Raw genomic sequence first — 20,683 nt, forward strand, 5'->3', positions numbered from 1 at the left:
GCTCCCAAATAACCGCAGGGAAATTAGCCTAATGCTTGTCAAACCTCAGTTCTTTTAGTATTCTCTTCAAGTTTTTTTTACCTTATCTATTTACCCAGACTGTTATTTACTTAATGTTTTCTTTAAATGAATCTGCTTTTTAGTAAACTCCATTAGTTTTGATAGGGATCTTTACATCACAGCAATACATGAAAAACTAGTTTTCAATGAACTGCCCAAAAACCAGAAGAATGTTATAAAAATAAATACAACGAAAAAATGTTCTTAAATTCTAGACAGATACGGTCACCTGGAAGGACTTAGAGCTTAAGGTCAGCTCTCAGTTTAAAAAAATTAAGATTTATAAGTGTTATTAGACAGGTTAACACAATATTAACTCAAAGTAAGACTCTGGGCTTCATGTAAGCAGAACAATTTTAAAAAGAAATGAAAAGAGAAAAACTTCAGTTATGTGATTCAAAGACAGTTACTTAAAGCTGTCTTGTACCAAGAGAAACACATAGCCCAGACTCTGGGGAACACAGTAATCTTTGAAGGTGACCATCATAGTATCCGGACATTAGGTGATTAATATATGTTGATTTCAAGTATTTATAGGTAACCTACTTTGTGTAAAGCACAAGTCTGGGTCTTGGGAATAAGACAACAAATAAGATAGTCTCTGTCCTTAGGTTGTTCAATGCTATTTCACATGCCTTTTCACAGAGTTATTTGCATAAACAAAGAGGAGTCCCCCCTTTACCCGTGGTTTTGCTTTCTGTAGTTTCAATTATCTGTAGTCAACTACAGTCAAGAATATTAAAAGGAAAATTCCAGAAACAAACAATTCGTAAGTTTTAAGTTGCGCGTTGTTCTGAGTAGCGTGATGAAATCTAGCAGACGTGACTCACCCCTTTGTCCATACCCTGCCCGTGAGTCACTTAGTAGTCCTCTTGGTTATCGAATTGACTGTCGAGGTATCGCAGTGTTTGTATTCAAGTAAGCCTAATTTTACTTAGTAATAGGCCCAAAGCATAAGAGTAGTGATGCTGGCAATTCAAATATCCTCTTACTGTGCCTAATTTATAAGTTAATCTTTACCATAGGTATGTATGCATAGCAAAAAACATAGTATCAATATATTTAGGGCTCTGTACTATCTGCAGTTCTGGCCATCCACTGGCAGCTCTTGAAATATACTCCCTGCAAATAAGGGGGGCCCACTGTAGAGAGCTGGGACCCCTGAATGGTCACTGACTGCATCTCTCTCACCCATGTATGGCTGCAGCTTCCAAACCCAAAAAAGTGTGGGACTGTGTCTTTTACATTTGCTTCCTATAATCATAATAGTACCTAATGCTTCCAGAGGGCTGCTATATGCCACCCCATCAAGCACATGGCATGATTTATCTCACCTAATCCTCACAACCACCATACAAAGCAGGGATGGTAAGTGGTGGTTAACCTCATTTCTCAGATGAGAACATAGAGGCACAGCTCTGACAGGAAGCCCTATCCAGCCTGGAGAGCATAAAACTACCTACCTGACTAGCTGAGATCCTCACTATAGTAAGGCTTTTCTTCTATTGTATTACCTGCTACTGCTATTTAAATCCCATTTCCTTATCCTGGTGTGATCAGAAAAGGAGCACGTGACTCTAATGGTAGTCTCATTAACTTCTGGTGTTAAAGGGGAAAATGCAGAGAATCAAGGCAGGTGCAGATGGGCACTGTTGGACGGAGAATTAATTTAAATGATAAGCAAAACAAAGGGAGAGAATAAGGGGAAGATTTCACTGGAGGTTAAGAGAAAAACAATGGGCTCTTTTTCTAAACACAAAAGGAGAATGTAAGTGGTAAAGAACGAAGCCAGGCTGCTGGAGCCTGGCAGGGGGTAATTTATTGATTGACAAGTAAGAATGTGACAAAAAGAAAGACATAAAGGAGGAAAATTATCTGCTGCAGTTTTCACAATGGGAGATGTCCAAGGAGGCAAGAGATGTAAATTTCCCAGGGGAAGAAGATTATGTAGTAAAATTCTTGTCTTCAAGTCCTCAAAAGGCAAAGCACTGATTATTGTTTGTTTGTTTTAAAGCATTGGGTTTGATGCTGAACAAGGATCAAATTATACAAGTGGCCCTTGACACTGGCAGGTGTCTGAAGCTGTTTGGAGTACATGAAAGTTAGGGCTAAATATTCCTAAATCTCATAATGATTGAGTCAGAGAAGATCTCGATTTGCTTAGGGAGTGGGCTCAATGGATTTCTGTGGACTCTCCCAGAGAGGGGAGGAGAGTCTAGAATTGGAGGCAAAAGAATAGCTTCTCAACCAGGATACTGCTGGAGTGGGGGCATGCCTTGAAAGACACAGAAAGGGTAAGCAGAGTTCATCCAAACATTACAGATGAAAGTTACATTACCCCTCTTGACAGGGGAAACCACTAGTAGAAACTGAGATAATTAAGGACAGCTAGGGAAAATGGAAACCATACTATGGTTCAGCATGCAAACAACTAAAGGGGGAGGACAAAGCTCCCTTCCTATATAAGCAGTATATGCAGCTGTTCAGTTTGGAGCGTTCATTTAACTTCTTGTTAATTTCCAAGTCTTGGAAGGAGTCTGACTCAAGACTCTCCCCAACTATTTATTTTTCCTTCATGAGAACTCTTTGATTTAAAGTGACATTCTATTCTAGATATATTTATAGGCGTGTAATTTCTTTTGTCTTGAATTATAGAAAATGAGACAAACCAGCTCTTGAGTTATGACACCAAATACAGAGAGGCATTTTCATTTTTTAAGGTTGCAGATTTAGGCAAGCTAAGTTTACAGACTGTTTGGAATTTCAATCTCTCAACATATACGACACTTGCAAATGCTTCTGCTCATACATTTTTTTTCTTCCCCAGAAGGGACCAATGCCAATAAAGCTCATCTGCCTGAGTTATGGCTTTTTCCCTCTGATAATCAGTAAAAATTATGCAAAGGCACAGTGCTGTTATCAAACAGAAATAGAGAGCAATGTAATTCTACCTGATAATTTGGCCTGGCACATTGTTTTTCCAGAATCTATCTCACCACAGATGCTGGCAGAATGCTTTCTATATTAAAAAAAAACCCAGACCAATTAAGGGGAAAATTTCTGGAAAGTCAATTTTGATATCCAATGTTGTATTTGAATTTGCAAATGTTAAACAGGTTGGTAATGAGCTTGTGCTGGAAGAGAAAAATAGAATTTTTTTTAATGATCAAGACAAAGGAGAAAATATCAAGAGAACTTCTTCTGGTTGTTTTTATTTAAGGAAAAGTGACCTACTTGGAATGTTTCTCTTTATTGCTAATGGAAAATAAAGACAGAAAGTCTAACATCTGACAGTGGATCCTTTGACCTAGGCAGAAAATTCTGCATTTCTGATGACTGATGGTTAGAGGCTGAGGCGGAGAAACTAAAGGAAGATTCACAACCAGAGTCCTGGGTCAACTTTTAACAACTTTACAGGCAGTTCTTGATGCCACCCCCCCCTCCCCAGGCCGCTCACCTGAGACGTGGCTGCAGCTTCTTCCCTACAAAGGAGTTACTACTAAAGCACATAAAGTTTCTTAGCTCAGGGAGAACTTGAAAGTTCACTGGTCCTTCAAAAACAGGTATGGCGGGCTTCCCTGGTGGCGCAGTGGTTGAGAATCTGCCTGCTAATGCAGGGGACACGGGTTCGAGCCCTGGTCTGGGAAGATCCCACATGCCGCGGAGCAACTAGGCCCGTGAGCCACAACTACTGAGCCTGCGCGTCTGGAGCCTGTGCTCCGCAAGAAGATAGTGAGAGGCTCGCGCACCGCGATGAAGAGTGGCCCCCGCTTGCCACAACTAGAGAAAGCCCTCGCACAGAAACGAAGACCCAACACAGCCAAAAATAAAAACAAAAACAAAAACAAAAACAAAAAACAAACAGGTATGGCACTGTGGGAACACACTTACTTCAACTTATCCAGAGAGATTCAAATTGATGATTTATTTTCCATTATCTCCTAATCTTTGCTTACAGAGTTTCATTAAGAATCTTTAATGGGAATTTCTTTCAGGCCAGAGATGTGTCATTCACTAAAGAGTCTTAAACATTAGGGTTGATATGTCTTAGGCAAATAAACTCTAACCATAGGATCAAGCTAGAAGTCTCTTCCCTCACAGAACTGTATGCTTCTATCCAAAAGCAGCAGCTGGGGTCTACCAGTTGTCTCTCTGTTCTGAGAATTCTTGATTTCCAAACTGGAGCTAGTTACCTATTCTGGAATGGTCACTACTAAAAGCTGGATACTGTGTTAGTATTTTTTTTTTCTGATAACAAGTCCTATGATGTACGTACTTGATTGATGATAAAACTGATACTTTGAGAGCTTAAGTAAAAGGCCCAAAGCCATACAAAGACAGAGCTGGGATTTGAATCCAGAGCTGTTCCTTTAAAGTCTGTTAACCGCTACACTAGACTCTTTCCCAGAATGGTTCCCACTGTGGGCTTTCCTCCCCTACCAGAGGTTAAGTGGAAAGAAGTTGGCCTTACGTTTCTCCTGGCAATGAGGATATTTTGCTCACACCTTCAGAACAAACAGGCAATTATTTTGTTTTATTGTATCCATATGACTTGTTCCTTCAGCTCCCATATCTCTTTGTATACTGTCTTGACTCATATTTTGGGTTTGTTCACATAAAATATATTGCATTTCTCTTCTAGGTCCTAGGGAATTTTAACTGTCAGCCAACACATTTCAGGTTATGTTGTAATTTTGAAGATATGCTTCTCTTTAAAATACGCAAAGGGTGGAGAAGAAGAAAGGCTCCTCCATTATTGGCAGCAGGAATATCTGGGCTGGACAAATACCTGGCCCCCTTTTCACACAACGGCCACTGACCAAAGTCCCTTTCAATAGCTCTGGGAACCGGATTTAACTCTGTCTATCCTGGAGAATGAAGCAGTTCCCCCACAGTTTTGCTCACTCTGTCTAGAGTAGCCCAGATGAAACACAAAAGAGTGTTTCTTGAGGTCTGTGGTATAAGTTAGTAGTTTGAGTTTACTCTGTGCTGGGGCTTCTCCACCTGGAATCTTCCAGGCTCTCATGTTTTGCTAGCTACTGGGTATTTTATGGACATGAAATGCAGTGAGGATTTGGGCACTGCCCAATCGATTTCAACTTTTAAATCTATATTGAACATCTTCTGACTTCCTGTCCTTCATTCAATCTTATTTCAGTTTTATGCTGTTTTTTTTTTTTTTGCCCCGAGAAATACCCTGATATCCTGGATGATAAGAGAGCAGGTTAGCCACTGTTGGCCCCTAACTCTCAGAGATTTCTGCCCAGTGAATGAGAGAAAGGAAAATGGCAACAATAGCAATGATGATTATGGTGATTACACAATCGGGAAATCTAGGACCACATAGACAGCAAGCGCAGTACCAAACTTGCTCCCCTTTAGAGTCTGGGAAAGCTTTGGTGGCTGCTATTGCTAGATTAGCGATAGAAGCCTTAGGAGATGCCAGGGAAACAACTCGCCTCTTCCTAGAGCCAGTGGGCATTTGTCTCTGTCGTTCCTCTGGGCATGGGGCCCTGTTCTCTCTGCATGGATAGCAGAGCAAATCCTGTTTAGGAGCCAAGCGAGAGCTCTTTGATATGGTTCTGCACTGCTACACAACCTCAGTCCTTGCTTTCTCTCTCTCTGGCCCAATTCTTGCATGGAAAATTGAGGTAATGATTTATATGCTGTTAGCAGTTCTGACAGGTGCACTTGATCTTGGCTTCCACCAGCCCCAGGACTAATCGGAAGCTTATCTTTTCCTTTGTGTAACAGGGAGCTGTCAGGTTCTATGACCCTCCCAACAATTCAATCGCTCATGGGAGGCTTCACCTTGGAGGGAGAACACCTTGACATTGGAGGAGCTCCATGGAGGCCACGCCCTGACGTATATCAACACAGTGGCAGTCAAGGGCTAGAGGGCAACATGGCCACACTGACCAAATGCCACTGGCTTCTGGAATTTAAACTTGTCATATCTGTCAGGAGTTTTCTAGGTTGTGCCGGCAGCTTTTCTGCCTTGGTGTATATCCTGTCTTGGGTGCAGAACATTGAGCTATTGAGCAAAGAAGAGCTGTGTCAGAAAATGACCAGAGCAGAGAAGAAAGGGTTTGCATTGCTCTTGGGAGAAAGAGCAAATTCCCTAGCAAGGTCTATGATGGCCGTAACCTGGCTGCCTTGTCACCTGCATCTTGCTGGTACTACCCATCCCCTGGGATCAGCATTCCAGCCACTTCGGCCTTCGTTCCATCGCCTGTTCTCTGGCGCAACTTCCCACCTCAGGGTCTTTGTCCACGGCATTGCCTCTGCCTGGAAGGCTCCTCCCACTCCTCTCCTTACCTACCTCCTGCTTCAGCTCTATTATTAACTGCTCGGGAAATTATTCTCTGTGCTCCCTGAATGGAGCAATTCCTCCATCATCTCCTCTCCTATGCACCTCTGCAGCCCCCTTCCCAGTGTCAGTTTTATATCAGGGGCATTTGATTCACGCCCTTCCCACCAAAAGAGACTGAGGGCATGAGGTCACGGGCAGGGACCGTGCCATTCATGTTCACTGCTGTAATTCTAGGGCCTATTACCATGCCTGGCTTAAAGGAGATACTCAATAAATATCTATGGAATTAGTGAAAAAATGAAAAAGCAAGAGACCTAGGTGGCACCTATGTTCTTCATTGATTTGACCATCAAGTAGGGAAAGGCACATTTCATCAGGACTGGTGTGACAGCCATCTGAGAATTCATGTGCAGAGATGACTTTATTATGGGAAGGAATAATGGTAACCAAGTGTGGCTTTGTTTTGTCACTTCTGTCTCAGTATCTAACCTGACAACTCCTGAACTCCTGCTTTCTTGTCTGCATTGATAGTCTTATATATCCCCGCCCCCCTTAGGATGTTTTTCCCAGATGCTCTTTGAATTTGGAAAGCAAATTATTATTTTTTTTAAATCAAGCTTTCAGAAGTTTGTAAACATCTGCATGTTTGGAATTGAAAGGGCAGGATAATTGGATGAAGCTTTCACCTTGTGGCTGGATGCTTTGGCATTAAACAGACAATGTCCTCATTTAACTCAAAGTTGCAGAATTCTCAACTCCTGAAAATAATTAGAGGAAGTGGGATCACAGGGCAGAATAGAAAATGTTGAGAAGGGGTTCAGGCAGTGTTTAAATACATAACAGGACTGACCGTGATGTCAGGCATGGGTACACGAGGTTGGTGCTGTTACTATTTTCAAATAAAAGCTTGTAGCCAGCTAATTCCTCACTGAATTATAAGCCCCATGTGAGGGCAGGGACCACACATGACTCTATATGTGGAACCTTTTTTTAATAAATGCATATTAGATAGATGATAGCTTACACAGAAGCAAACATTTATGAACAGTGATGGTTTTTAGATTGGCTAAAGGGTCATTTCTGTTTCAAGAAGTCTCTGACAATAGGATAAAGCCCACATCGGCCCAGATGGGTGAGAACCATGGCTATTGGGAGGCCAGATAACATGGTGGTTAAGAGTGGGGGTCTGCAGTCAGACAGTCAGGGGTGAACTCTGGTTCTGCTACTTGCTAGCCAACAACCTTGCACTAGTTGCTTCCTCCATATGGAGCTCAGTTTCCTCATCTGGAAAATGACGATAATAGTTTTCAGCTGATAGGGTTAAGGTGAAGATTAAATGAGGAAGCACGCAAAGTGCCTGGGATAGTGTCAGGCACTAGAAAGTTCTCAGTTAATGTTAATGAACTTGTATGTCAAGAGGGAGGCTCTGTTAAGGCTCTTTCTCCATCATGGGATTCTGAGACTGGACGGCAGGAAAATGGGGGTGGAAACGCTGCCAGGCTAACCCCTGTTCCCTGACCCAATTCTTTCCGTCAGCATCTCCCAAAGTGAGGTCTATCGCTGTACTACTCAAAATAACGGACCCCTGAACTGTTTGCTAATGGTCCGTGACAAGATAAGGAGCTCAAGCCAGAATCAGTGCACTGCTTCATCCATTGAGAAAGTCTTGCTATGGAAAATAAAAGTGTCAGCTGAACTATACGGTGGATTAGTGATGTGAACGATTCATATTCTGGTACAAGCTCTTTATCTTGTTGTGGACTGACACTGGGCCCAGGACCACGTTTTGAGAAAAATGTTAAAAAGAACAGTAATCCCATAAATTGCGAAAAGCGTTTTTCGTGGTCAATTAGGTTTGGTGGAAAATAATGCATGCACTATATTTTTCTTCGACTTTGATATTGTACATTAGTATATTAAAGGTCTTGAGAAACCCCAAAGTAAATCAATTTGTTTAAATGTATTTAAGCTAGGATTTCCCATATTTTCTTGAGCAAGAAACATTTGTGAGCATGTATGTGTGTGTGTTTTTACAACCGCTTTTAACATTTTTTCCAGTAAAGAACACGAGCTCAACTGATCATCTGATGAAAACAACAAATTATGAGTGTGATCTACTCTCCTCCATTCAACTACATACAAATCTAATACCTTTCTGGTAGAAATTCCTTTCCTTCTGGCTCAATCATTCTAAGGAAACCAGAGAATTAAATCTTTTTCCAGTTGATAACAATCTCCTTTAACATAAAACTACCCTTATAAAATATTTTCCTCCAACCAGTTTCTTATACTTATGCACCAAAGAAAAGAAAGTATCTTCCTCTATACACTAACCTCTAGGGAAATACTTAAAACCTTTTTCTCTGGTAAGCACGGGTATTTAAAATCAGTGCATCAGTGGAAGTCTGGTTTGCAACGTACTAAGATCAAAGTGATCTTGCTTTCTACTGAACTTGACTCCAAATCCATTTTGTGTTAATGATTTTCTAGAAAACTCATGTATAATGAGCAGAGGCCTTAGAATTCCTCCTGTGATTTCAAATGAGTTCTTTGCATAACTTGGTAGCAAAAGGGACCTAGGCTCATATTTTTTATCTCTATTTAAATAAGTCCAATGAAAAACAAATACTATAAATCAGCTCTAGGCTATGTTAACATTCTAAGGTTTCCTGAACAATGAGTTTCTTGGTACTTTGTGCCGTGTGCCCGCCTGCACACGCATACACATGCATGTGTAGTTTCAGGGGCTGGACCTCACACCTCTTACTCCAGCAAAAGTGAGCTCACATTGGAGAGCCAGGACCTGGTGTAGGGACAATGTTTTTCCCATGACACTCATAATTCAGATAATTCCATCTGAAAGATTCAGAAAATGGAGATACTTTTCTTCCTCGAATCATCCAATTATGCCCTGGATTTTCCATTTACTTTAAAAGTATACAGAGAGCCCTTTAAAGGAAAGGATGGAGAAAATCATTCTAATAACTTCTCTTTTGAGAAAAATCCATCTGGGTCAGTGTGAATTAGGTTTGACCCAATGACAAGATCCTTGCTTGCAAAGCCTGGAAAAGGTTGGCAACCTGCCCCGGGCTGACCAACCCACCCACATCTCCAAAATTCAGACCATTTAATGACCAAAGTTAGGAAGAGAGAATGGGTCATAGTCTAGAATGCTGTGCCTCCTGACCAGGGATTCTCGAGATAAACTGCACCAGAGACCATGGAAACATCGAGATTTTCTTCTCTAACATGATCTTTTTCTTCTTCTGGTACTAGTGGACTTCTCAGCTTCCCACTGTCACTGAGTGTACCTGTGGGGAGTGTCATTTACTAGTTCCTATCACATTCGAGAAGCCATGGCTGCCTTCCAAAGGAGTTGGGAGCAAGAGACAAAGAGAACTCGATCTTAAGCCAGGTATAGGATTCTGTTTATATTTACATTTATCTTGGATCTAATTACTACATGGTAAATGCAGCACAACAAAGGTAGCTTTGAGATGAAAGAAAATATTTTTTTGTCAGTGAAAATATTCTGAATCCAAGGCAGCTTTGGAGAGCCAGGGCAAACACACATTCAAAATACAGCAGAATGGACTGCTGGATTCACTATTATCAAAACATAATGCTGCTTTGAACTTTTTCAATATATTCATCAGACTTTCCTGAAACTCCTGGTTGTCCAGGTGAAAGACAAGATGGGAAGGAAGAGAAGAAAGGTCATAACATATACCGAGCATCTGGCAATCATAAGGCATCACACCAGTACTGTCAACACATTACTCTATTTTATTAGCATGACCTCTGTGGGAAGAATGTAGGATGAGTTCTATTTTTCAGATGATGGCTGAGATGTGGTCAGAGCCCTAGCCCTTTCTTGGGGGCTCTGTAACACGGTGTTAAGATCACAGACTCTGGGGTCAGACCGAACCTGGTTAAAAATGTGACTCAGCCCCTTAGTAGCTGCAGCCCTTGGGCAAGTAACTTCAGCTTTCTGAATCAAATGTCCACATCTGTCAAATGGGGATTAAAAACAGTACTCAGCCCATAGGACTGCTGTCAGGCTGAAATGAGATGGTGCTTGCATGCACCTAGCAGAAGGCCTGGCACACAGTGTGTCTTTAACTAATGTCTGCACTATTGTTACTGTTATAGCACACTGGCCATTAGGTGGGCTACCCCCCAGATTTGACCAGGAGTAAGAGGGGGAAAGAACCTGAGTTATAAAGGGCAGAGCCGTACACACAACCCAAATGTGCTTGGCGTGCAGAAGCTCACTCCAAATCAAATTACTCACTCAGTGTAAAGGCAATATTAGTGTGGCCCTCAGATTACTCCGTATAGAGCCTTGAGGTAGGAGGAGGGAAGCAGGCAAAGGAAGAACTTAACAAAATCAAATCAGAGAATCTCCACTTTGGAGTGGACCTCAGTGGTCATTATGCCAATGGTCCTCAAACCCAGCTGATCTTCAGAACTACCTGGGATGCAGCTGAGAACTATGGGTAGATCACTTGGCCCTGTGCCTGGACATTCTGAATCAGTCAGCTGGGGATGATTTAAGACATTCCTAGACTCTGATGATCACCCAGATTTGGTAAACCATGATCTAATTCCACGCATCCTTTCTGCTTCACCTTCCCCCCCCCCCACAAACAAAACGGAAACCCCACCTGGGCCCAAGGTTCCCGCAGCATCTACCATCTCCTTCATGGTTTCTTCTCTAGTCCCTGTTTACTCATATTTTAGTTTATACCAAATATTCAAATGAATATATCAGGCATTCTATTTAATACAAGAGGCAGGATAGTAGTATGGATTTTAGAATCATAAAGACATGAATTCAGGGACTTCCTTGGTGGTCCAGTGGTTAAGACGCCATGCTTCCACTGCAGTGGGCATGGGTTCGATCCCTGGTCAGGCAACTAAGATCCCACATGCCGTGCGGCGTGGCCAAAAAATAGAAGAAGAGAAAATAATAAAGCCATGAATTCAAGTCCAAGTACTACCACTTACTAGTGTCTGACCTCAGGCAGGATGTTTAACCTCTCTGGCTTTGGGTCCCACATCTCTGAAATGAGGTTTATTTTATCACCTTCATTATAGGTTTATCTTGAAGAATAAATTAGCCAACATATGGAGCATCCCTGGAACAGAGCAAATGCTAATACACGTCTGCTGCTCTTATTATTATTTCAGTTAGTTCCTTTGCCTCACATCGAACCCAACTAATGCTGTCTCACTGAACATTAGCCAAAGAACAGGACAGGGACATCCACAAGTATCACCCCTAAAAGGCAAAACATATCAAAACACTGAGGCTTGGTGGTGAGGGTAGTGCCCGGGGTTCCTGTGGAGTGCTTTCTGATCCCATAAATGAAACCCCATGACACAGACTGATAGAATCAGATAATGATGGCAATCAATAACGATAACAGAAATTATTATTTATTTTCATAAACACAGAGTATGGGCGTCCTGCTGAGTTACACACATCACATGCCAGCATTCACTTGTGCGGTAGTCAATCAACAGGGGATTGCAGTATCCCCTCGCTGAGACAGGAGGGGGAAGGGATGGAGTGGGGGTTGAGAAATTACCCACAGCAGAGTGACACATTCACAAAGTTAATCTAATCCAGGGGCCGTGCGAGTGCCACTGCAAGCATGTGAATATGGAGTAGCCTTGATTGATTTTGCACTGCAGCAGCTAAACACTTCATTTTTATTTGCAACAAATATAAGGAAAGGAAAGCTGAAGCTGTAAAAGGATTGGCTATGAAGCCCCTAGAGCAGCAATACATCATAAAATGAAGTCTAGAAAAATTAAAAATGGGTAGGGGAAGACTGTATCTGTGTCCTAAGAGGCCTCCGTGGTCAAGCATAAGCCCAAAATGAGAACCTAAGGCAGTGATGGCCGATCCTGACTCAACCAGTAATTTGCCCTGTTACCGGCCTGGGATTACCCATTCTCCTGGAGTGAGCTTCACCACACGGTCACCACGGAGGCAGCAAGAAAGCACAAAGGCTGTGTCTAGACCGAACACATCTGATTCTCAGTTCTGCCTCTCAGAGCCTCAGTTTCCTCTTTTCTAATGGGGATAATCACATCCAGATCACCAGAAATAGGGAAAACAGCAATTCACGTCCTACTTGCCCCCCCAGGATCCTTGGGATCATTAAATGAGACCCCCCCTGCAGCATGAAAGGCCATCTATCCCTCAAGATGCATGTTGAAAATTCCTTCCTGGTCCTATACCTCTCTCTTTCTGTTCTCCCTCTGAACTGCCATGGCAATCTTCTGTGCTTTTCTCAGGACACTTACCCAATCCGGTGTTTCTCAAAGTTTGGCCCAAGGATCACGTGTGTCAGAATCATCCGGGGATTTTCTAAGGGGGATCTGGTCAGTGATGCTATTGGGTACAACTCAGACCTTCTAAACCAGAATCCCTAGTGATGAGGCCAGTGCTTGTGTTCTAAAATGTATCCCAGGAGACTGTGAGGGGCGCGCTGTGGTTTGAGAACCACTGCTTGAATTAATTTCATGTTGCAGCGACTTGCAACCTTCCCCTCCTGGCCCCTGGAGGACAGAGAGCATGTTTCACTCATCTTTGTAAGACCTGCTCTGTAGTATGTACTTCGCACACTGCCTGGTGCATAGAAGGCACTCAATAAGTAGGATAAAAAATACATTGAAAAGCTCTATGTGTCAGATGCTATTATCCTCATTGTTGTCTAGATCAAGGACCACGCAATAAATAGTCCTGTATGATGGTGAAGGGCAGGAGGTGTGGGATCAAACAGACCTGGGTTCCATTCTTGGCTTTGCCACTTATTATCTGTGAGGTCTTAAGCCAGTGTTTACCTCCCTGATCCTCTGTTTACACACCTATAAAATGGGCATGATGCATAAGCCACAGGATTGTGATGAAGAACCAACTGTAAAATGTACAGAAAACTGCTCAGTGCGGAGTCTGTCCCTAGGAAGGGCTGAATCAATGTAGCTGCTTTCATTGGTAAACTTAAACCAGTGATCTGTTTAATCAGTTCTCTAGAAAATAGATCAGGCAGTTAAACTAGTGGTTTCACAAAAACGATCACTTTTGGGAAAAAAGTGTGTTTAGCCAAGCTGTCTAATCCCATGACCTGTTGGCAATAATCCTCAAGAAGTTCCCTTCAGAATTTGGAGCTGGTGAACGCTCATGTCGATTTGCCATGGTGTCTTAGACTGTGGCTAGGAGGGTGTCTAAATTGCCACCAATGGGATGTGCAAACATCAGGGTCATTCTAGGTGGAAAAATTTTAGTCCAGGAAAGTCACAAGAATGTGTGTGTCCTGAGCTGAGAGAAAGACAGAAGCAGTCACCAGCAGAAGGCATGTGTGTAAAAACATGATATAATTGAATCTTTTCTCTAAAAAACAGTGCATCCATTGTGTGCTCAACCTGTGGCAGAAAAGCCTTTGCAGCCCTCACTCTCGCCCTCCACTCGCCCCAAAATCTAGCTCATACATTAAGAAAGCTTTGCCGAAGAATTCCGAGAGACACTAAGAACGAAATTCCCCTGCTCTGCAATCATGAATTAGTATTTTCTTAGGATGTAGCTGTAGGGAATCATAATGAAAAGCATCAGATTTGGGGTCAGATGGATTAGGTTTGAATCCCAGCCCCACCACTTTCTAGCCATGAGATCTTGAGCAAACAACCGTTTGTCTACTCTGAAACTCAGTTTCCACTTCTATGTAATCTATTCATTTGACAAACATTTCCTGAATACCTACCATGTGCCGGAGCTACAGGAGAGGAGACACATGGTTCCTGCTTTCACGGAGCTTACATTTCACGGGAGGGGGAGGGGAGGCCGACAGTGGACCAATGATACATCTGGCCAGGAGGAAAGTTAAGAATAAAGGGGCAGGGTAAGGACACCGGAGTGAATGGGAAGATGTGAGTGGGCAATTTTCCCTACAGAATTCTAGGAGAGCTTCTCTGAGAAGGTGGCACTTAAGCAGAGACTTAAATGAAAGGAGGGAGGGAGGCTTTGGATGATCCAGAGAGGATAACAGAACCCGAGAGAGTTACTGTTAGGACAGAATGATATAAGGGTATACAATCCAGCACCTGGCATATAGTAAGCACTCAAAAAATGTGGCTATTATTATTATTAATATTAATATTAGCTGTAAGGAATATCCATTAGAAAACGTGAGTTCATTACATCCCCTTCATTTTGGGGAGTTATGGTGTCACAGGTTGGGAGCTCACACCTTCCAGACAGACTCTGTGGAACTCTTTTGTAACTGGTTCAAAAGCACATTTCCACCTGGCCTAGGTTCCCAGGGCACTGGCAGCCAATCCTAATGAGGGAAATAATAACTCCAGGCTCATTCTGCACAGGTAAGTACGCTACGTATGATTTCTCACCACCCATCTCCCCTCCCGGGCTGATTAAGTTACACGAACTATGAGTTTCCATTGCCAAGAAAGGGCTCTGAGGTCTTCTTAGCTGTGGGTATTGGGAGGTTGGAAAGAAGGGTATGGAGAATCTTGCTGAGTGGAACTACATAAGACCTCAAGGTGAGGTCAGAGGTCAGAGGCATGGAAACTCCATGTGTGTGAATACGTGGGTGAGAGAGAAAGAGGGAGGGAGGGGGAAGGAGGGAGAGAGAGACACATGCATACATCCTGACCTAGAATAATAATGGCACTAGTTATTAAGAAAAGCATTTAAAATGCCCAAGGTATGTGTCCAAGTTGAAGAGTCATAGCTCTTGATTTTTCAATCCCAGCTCTTGAACAACCAGTTGACAGACACTGGGCAAGTCATTTTCCCTCTCTGAGGCAGCATCAGGTTGAAGGGCTCAGGGTCCCATAGATCAAGGTTTGATGCTTAGCATGATCTTGGGCATCTTACTGAAACTCTGTGAAGCGCATCTGCTCCATGGGTACTTAAGAGTGAACTGTACCTCATGAAGTAGCCAATGCAGATACAGTGTGCAGCATGGTGCATGGCATATAGTAAATGCACAGTAAATACTGGATCGCAGCATTTTCACCTGCCTTTCTACCTGGCTGGTCTGAGGATGAATCAGGGAATTAAGTAAGTAAACACTTTGTGATAAAAATGGTATTTTACAGCTCATAAGGTGTTATTATTAAACTATCATCATGATTATTGCTTTGAATGTTATAATATTAAGCAGGAGATGTAGTATCCATAGAATTGCTTCTCATAGTCTCTCTGGGTAATGAGTGATTGGATTTGAAAGGCTATCTTGCATGAAAAAATGAAAAAAAACAACTACATTCATACTTTGAAAAGCTGAACCTCCCAGCACTGAAACAGAACAGGTTCATTACTCAGTGAGGATTAATTAGCTGTTGGGTATTATTAAACATTCTCACTCTCAAGATCCATGTAGAACTGGAAACTATGAAAGTGAACGAGAGGTAATCATAGTACAGGGAAGGAAAAAAAAAGCCACCATTGCTGGCAATGCAAATGTCAAGAGCAGAGCATGTTAGTAAATTATGGTCTGATTAATATCACATCAACTCATTCTCTGTTTGGAGTCATTGTTCTGAAACTACGGTTTTCAGGGTTGCCTGGTTCTTCTTCTACCACTGGGATCAAAAAGAAAGCAAGCTGGCCTTTTCAGTGTTTGCACTGAAAGAACACTGGAGTGTGGATGTTTACACTGAAATGAGGAGACTTGAAAGCCTAGGAAGGTAGACGAGATGAAATCAGATACGAGTTTTACAATATGATAGCAAATGTGTCTCATGAGCTGGTACAATAACTTGAAATGACTGAAGAGTAACAGAGGCTCATAAAAACAAGAGCGTGGAGGAGCCTTAGAGAGGATAAGAGTCCAGGGGTAACAGATCCCTTTGTCTCAACCACCAGGGGCTCATGATAAAAATGCAGATCCCTCTGGACCACCCAACGTGCTGAAGAGAATCACTGAGGCTGTGTCCTGGGAATCTGCATTTGTAACTGGCACCCATGGTTGCAGAACCACTGATTTTCTCCAGTCCTCTGCTCAGTTGCTTAGAAACTAAGCATGGAGAGAAGAAATGAGATTCATTGGCCCAGGGTCACAGATGGTTAATAAGGACGCAAGAACCAGAACTGGGGTTTTCTAAGTCCCAGCCACTCCTCAGGGCCTCCTTCCATGTTTGATATGTACAAGTCCACTTCATAACATCACTGTGTCACTTTGGGGACAATCTCTCTTCTAGTGGAACTTACATAGAGTCCTTCTCTCTTCTTCATCATGGGGATGGCATCCTCCCAGGGGGCTAAACACAGGTATACAAAATCCCACTGGATGCATGGGCAACTGGAATTCACAGTGGAGACTACAGATGGCATCTGAGAAATTCCATCCACATAGCGAACGATAGCACGGTAACATCTGGGTAGAAGTTCATGTTATAAACTCCCCAGTGGTGCCTAATCCATCTGTTTTCTCCATACGATTGCAAAGTCCTGAGGGGTGAAAGACTATCTTGTTCCTTTTGTATCACCAGTACTGTGCTTGCCACTTGGTAGACACCAGTGAATAGCTTTGAGGAGTGAATACAAGAGTATAAAAAGTGTATGAAGAGAAAAATGGGAATTTTCTCAAACACATAGCCCTACTATCACTAGGGGGTAATAACAGTCATGAAAATGATGATGATGAGAGTAAGACTAAAAACCATCGGCAGGAACTAATATCACTGAGTGCTTTCTCTGAGGGAGACACTACACAGGCTAAGCTCTCTATCACACACAATATTGTACTGACTCCTCACAACAATCCCAGGAAGTAGCAACCATCCCTCATCCCTGTTGTGCAGATGTGACATGGGAGGCACAAGGACTTTAAGTAATGTGTCCAAGGCCACCATCCAGAAAGGAATGGAGCCAGAATTCTAACCCAGGACAGAGTGACTCCATGTTCATACTCTTCACTGTTCTGCCCTCCAGTCTCAAAACCTCTGAGCATTTAGAGCATGGACCCAGTCTGATAAGGTAAACTTGTACGGCTGTCCTCCAGGTTGAAGGCACAGGCGGACGAGAGGAAACAGAGCAGCCAATGCTTGTTGGCCCAGAAGAAGCTCAGTAGAAGACCAGGTACCCATTACTACTGGGTACACACACGACAGCCTAGCATTATGGGCCGCAAAGAGTCTGTGCTCAAAAAGCCATCTGCTGAATGAACAGATGAACAAATGAATGAATGAATGAACAAACCAACAAGCCAGCTAATCAGGCACATGATGATCATTCAATCCCCACATTTGCCTCTAAACATAGGGCCACAACCTCTTTCCCCCACAGGTATTGATACTTCTGTGTCTCTTCGCAGTTTTTGGTTTTCAGTAGAGCTGCCGGCATCTGAGAGCACATATTTTACCCAGTTCTGAAAGTGGCTAGGGGCCAGGGCTGGTCCCAACATGTGCCTGGCTTTACCGTTCACAATGAACACTCCAAAACTAAACTCATCACCCAGTCCTAAATCATTTTAATCTCTATCTAGAGAGCCTTCCTTTAAAAGTCTGCTTTTAGAAATCCATTTCTAACACCATTTCCCTAACAGACATATCCCAATCTCCCAGAACCAAATACCATTTCTCCCTCCTTCGATCAAATTGCAACTCTCTGACTCTCATTGCATTTATCTTACTCTAGTTAGTGTCATAAACATCTGCATATTAGTCCTACCCATCCTCTTTCCTTACCAGACTGTGCTTTTCTGGACGGCAGGAAGGAAGCTACCAAGACTAATAATAGTAGAGATCATTTCTTGAGTACCAGCCATGGAATAAGGGCTTTCCATCCTCACTGCATTTTAGCCTCAGAAGCCCACACACAGTAAGGTACTAGGTTCACTGTTTTGCAGATGGAGAAACTAAAAATAACTTGCACGACTGAAGTTCAAAAAGGGAGTGACTAAGTGAGAGTCTGGTAAGTGGCAGAATTTGAACCCAGGCCTGTTTGATTCAGAAGTTCATGTTCCGAGTCACAAGACTCCAACTTCCCATCTGGGTAGTTCCATGCCTGTACCTTGAAGGTGCTCAAGACATGTTAGATGATGCAAACAGACAGGGGCTAAGAACATAGTAATGTATGGCAGTGACCCTGCAGGCAAGTCCTCAGGGGCAAAAGGAAACGTGGATTTATAGTCATCAGAGCTTGGTGCCCGTCCTGCTCCTTCACCTACCACCAGAGACTCAGGTAGGCGGGGTCTCTGCTTGACCTCCCTCCCTCACACCTGAGAAGGGCAACCTATAGCAGCAGCAAGCACGCAGCCAAACTTCCCCTCCCCTTCCCCTGACCCTGGTTGCCAAGGAAACTGAAAGACGGTGGAAAACCAGCCGTTGGGCTCACCCGCAAGGTTGTGATGGTGGCAGGATCCCGAAGCCGGCCCTCCTCATCTTTCAGATTGTAGCCTTCTGGCCTCTTATCACGCTCGCTGACTTTCCACAGCTTCACAGTTTTATCTGCAGAGGGCAACAAGAGGAAATCAAAATGACAGTGAGAGGAAGCTGATAAAGGAGTCTTTTTTTTTTTTTTTTTTTTTTTTGCGGGACCCAGTTGGGGGCGGTTGCAGGGAGAGGTGAAGGTCACGATGGAAGGGACTGCTAGGGAAACTGGCTCAGGTCAAGGGCTTCAGTGCATAAATCTCAAGGCCTCTGAAGGCAGAGCTCATGTTTCAAAACGAAAACATTTATTGTGCTGAGACAAACGGTTTCCCTGACAATGGGCTGTTAAATCTATAGCTTACATTTAAATTGGATCATTCAATAATAATATGTCCTGAACACTGAATAAGAGTAGTCACAACATATGTAGAATTAACGATGTAACCATGTTAGCGCCTTCCGTGGAGAATTTACTTAATATTCACAATAACCCTGAGATGTAGGTTCAATTACTATCCTCATTTCAGCATCCCACCTCACTAAACACTGTCCCTAGCATGACCTGAAAGGCCCTCCGTGACCTGCACCCCTACGTCCTCACACTTTATGATCTCATTGTCTACCCCACTCCCTGCCACTTCCTGTGCTCCTGCCACCCGGTTTCCTTACAGCTCCTTGTATAGGTTAAGCCCACTCCAGCCTCAGGGCTTTTGCACTAGCTGCTCCTTCTGCCAGGAAAGCCCTTTACCCTCTTTTTCACAAGATTTGTTCCTTCCCTTTGCTCTCCTCTGTTTATGTCCCAACCTCAGAGGGGGTGTTTCCTAACCAACCTACAGAAAGATGTTTTCCTCACCGTTCTGTATCCCCTCTTCCTGCTTTATTTTTCTTCAGAGTACGTTTCACTCTCTGGCAACTTAATTATCTCGTCTCCCTCACAGTAATTTAAATATCATTGGAGGCAGGGATTCGGTCTGTCTTGTTCCTCACTGTATCTCCAGCACCTACGACAGTGCCTGGGGCATAGTGGATGTTCAATAAATAGGAGTTGGATGAATGAATGCATCTCATTTACACAGTGCATCTTGTTAGCGGTACTCAGGGAAGTAAAATGCGAAGGAGATTCATCCAAATGCTTTCCCCTTGCGGTCTCTTTTCTGAGTCCCCAGCTGGAAATGACCTTTCTCAGCTTTGTACTGTCCCAGGACTCTACACCACTTGGTGACCCCTGTCACTCTCTACAGCAATAAAACAGGGGTGAGGACTCCAATGACTACAGGAGGTAGGCAGTGCCCGGGGAGTGAGTGAAAGGGGGCGGGGCATCGGGGGAGCTGGAAATGGCATGCCCCACCTGCAGGCTTTTGATTCCATCTTTTAAAAATTGAAGTTGAGTTGATTTACAATGTTGTGTTAGTTTCAGGTGTACAGCACAGTGATTCAGATATATGTACATACATATACACACACACACACACACACACATATATATATACACACAGATATACACATCAATATATACTTTTTTCAGATTCTCTTCCCTTATAGATTATTACAAAATATTGAGTAGAGTTCCCTGTGCTATACAGTAGGTCCTTGTTGGTTATCTATTTTATATATAGTAGTGTGTATATGTTAATCTATCTTTTAAGGAAACGTGTTTGGGCCAAACAGATCATGTCTGTGGTTGCATGCCTTTGGAGGCCTTTCTTATCAGATCCTGCGTTCATTATTTGTTCTAACTTCTCTTCTGGATGGCAGACACTCGGCTGCTCCTCTGTGTCTTGCTCTGTGCCTGCACAGGATGGCTTTGGAAGCAGACAACCTTGGGTCCCATCCCCACTCCAACTCCCGCCACCACGTGGCCGAGGGCTGGGATTCACATGCAGTAGGCACCTAACTAGTCTTTGG

General features: G+C 43.1%; 1 protein-coding gene across 6 annotated transcripts in view; it reads right to left on the bottom strand.

Annotated features, from left to right (window-relative positions):
- The window catches only part of PPP2R2B (protein phosphatase 2 regulatory subunit Bbeta), a 466,791-nt gene that overhangs the window by 81,218 nt on the left and 364,890 nt on the right, over nt 1-20,683 (bottom strand). For all 6 annotated transcript variants that reach the window (XM_036849101.1, XM_036849103.1, XM_036849104.1 and 3 more), the window contains one exon: nt 18,744-18,856. In XM_036849101.1, the coding sequence (XP_036704996.1) occupies nt 18,744-18,856 (113 nt within the window). The remainder of the gene's footprint in view (nt 1-18,743; nt 18,857-20,683) is intronic.

The sequence above is a fragment of the Balaenoptera musculus genome, chromosome 3, assembly GCF_009873245.2.
Source record: "Balaenoptera musculus isolate JJ_BM4_2016_0621 chromosome 3, mBalMus1.pri.v3, whole genome shotgun sequence".
In the NCBI taxonomy this organism is placed as follows: Eukaryota; Metazoa; Chordata; class Mammalia; order Artiodactyla; family Balaenopteridae; genus Balaenoptera; species Balaenoptera musculus.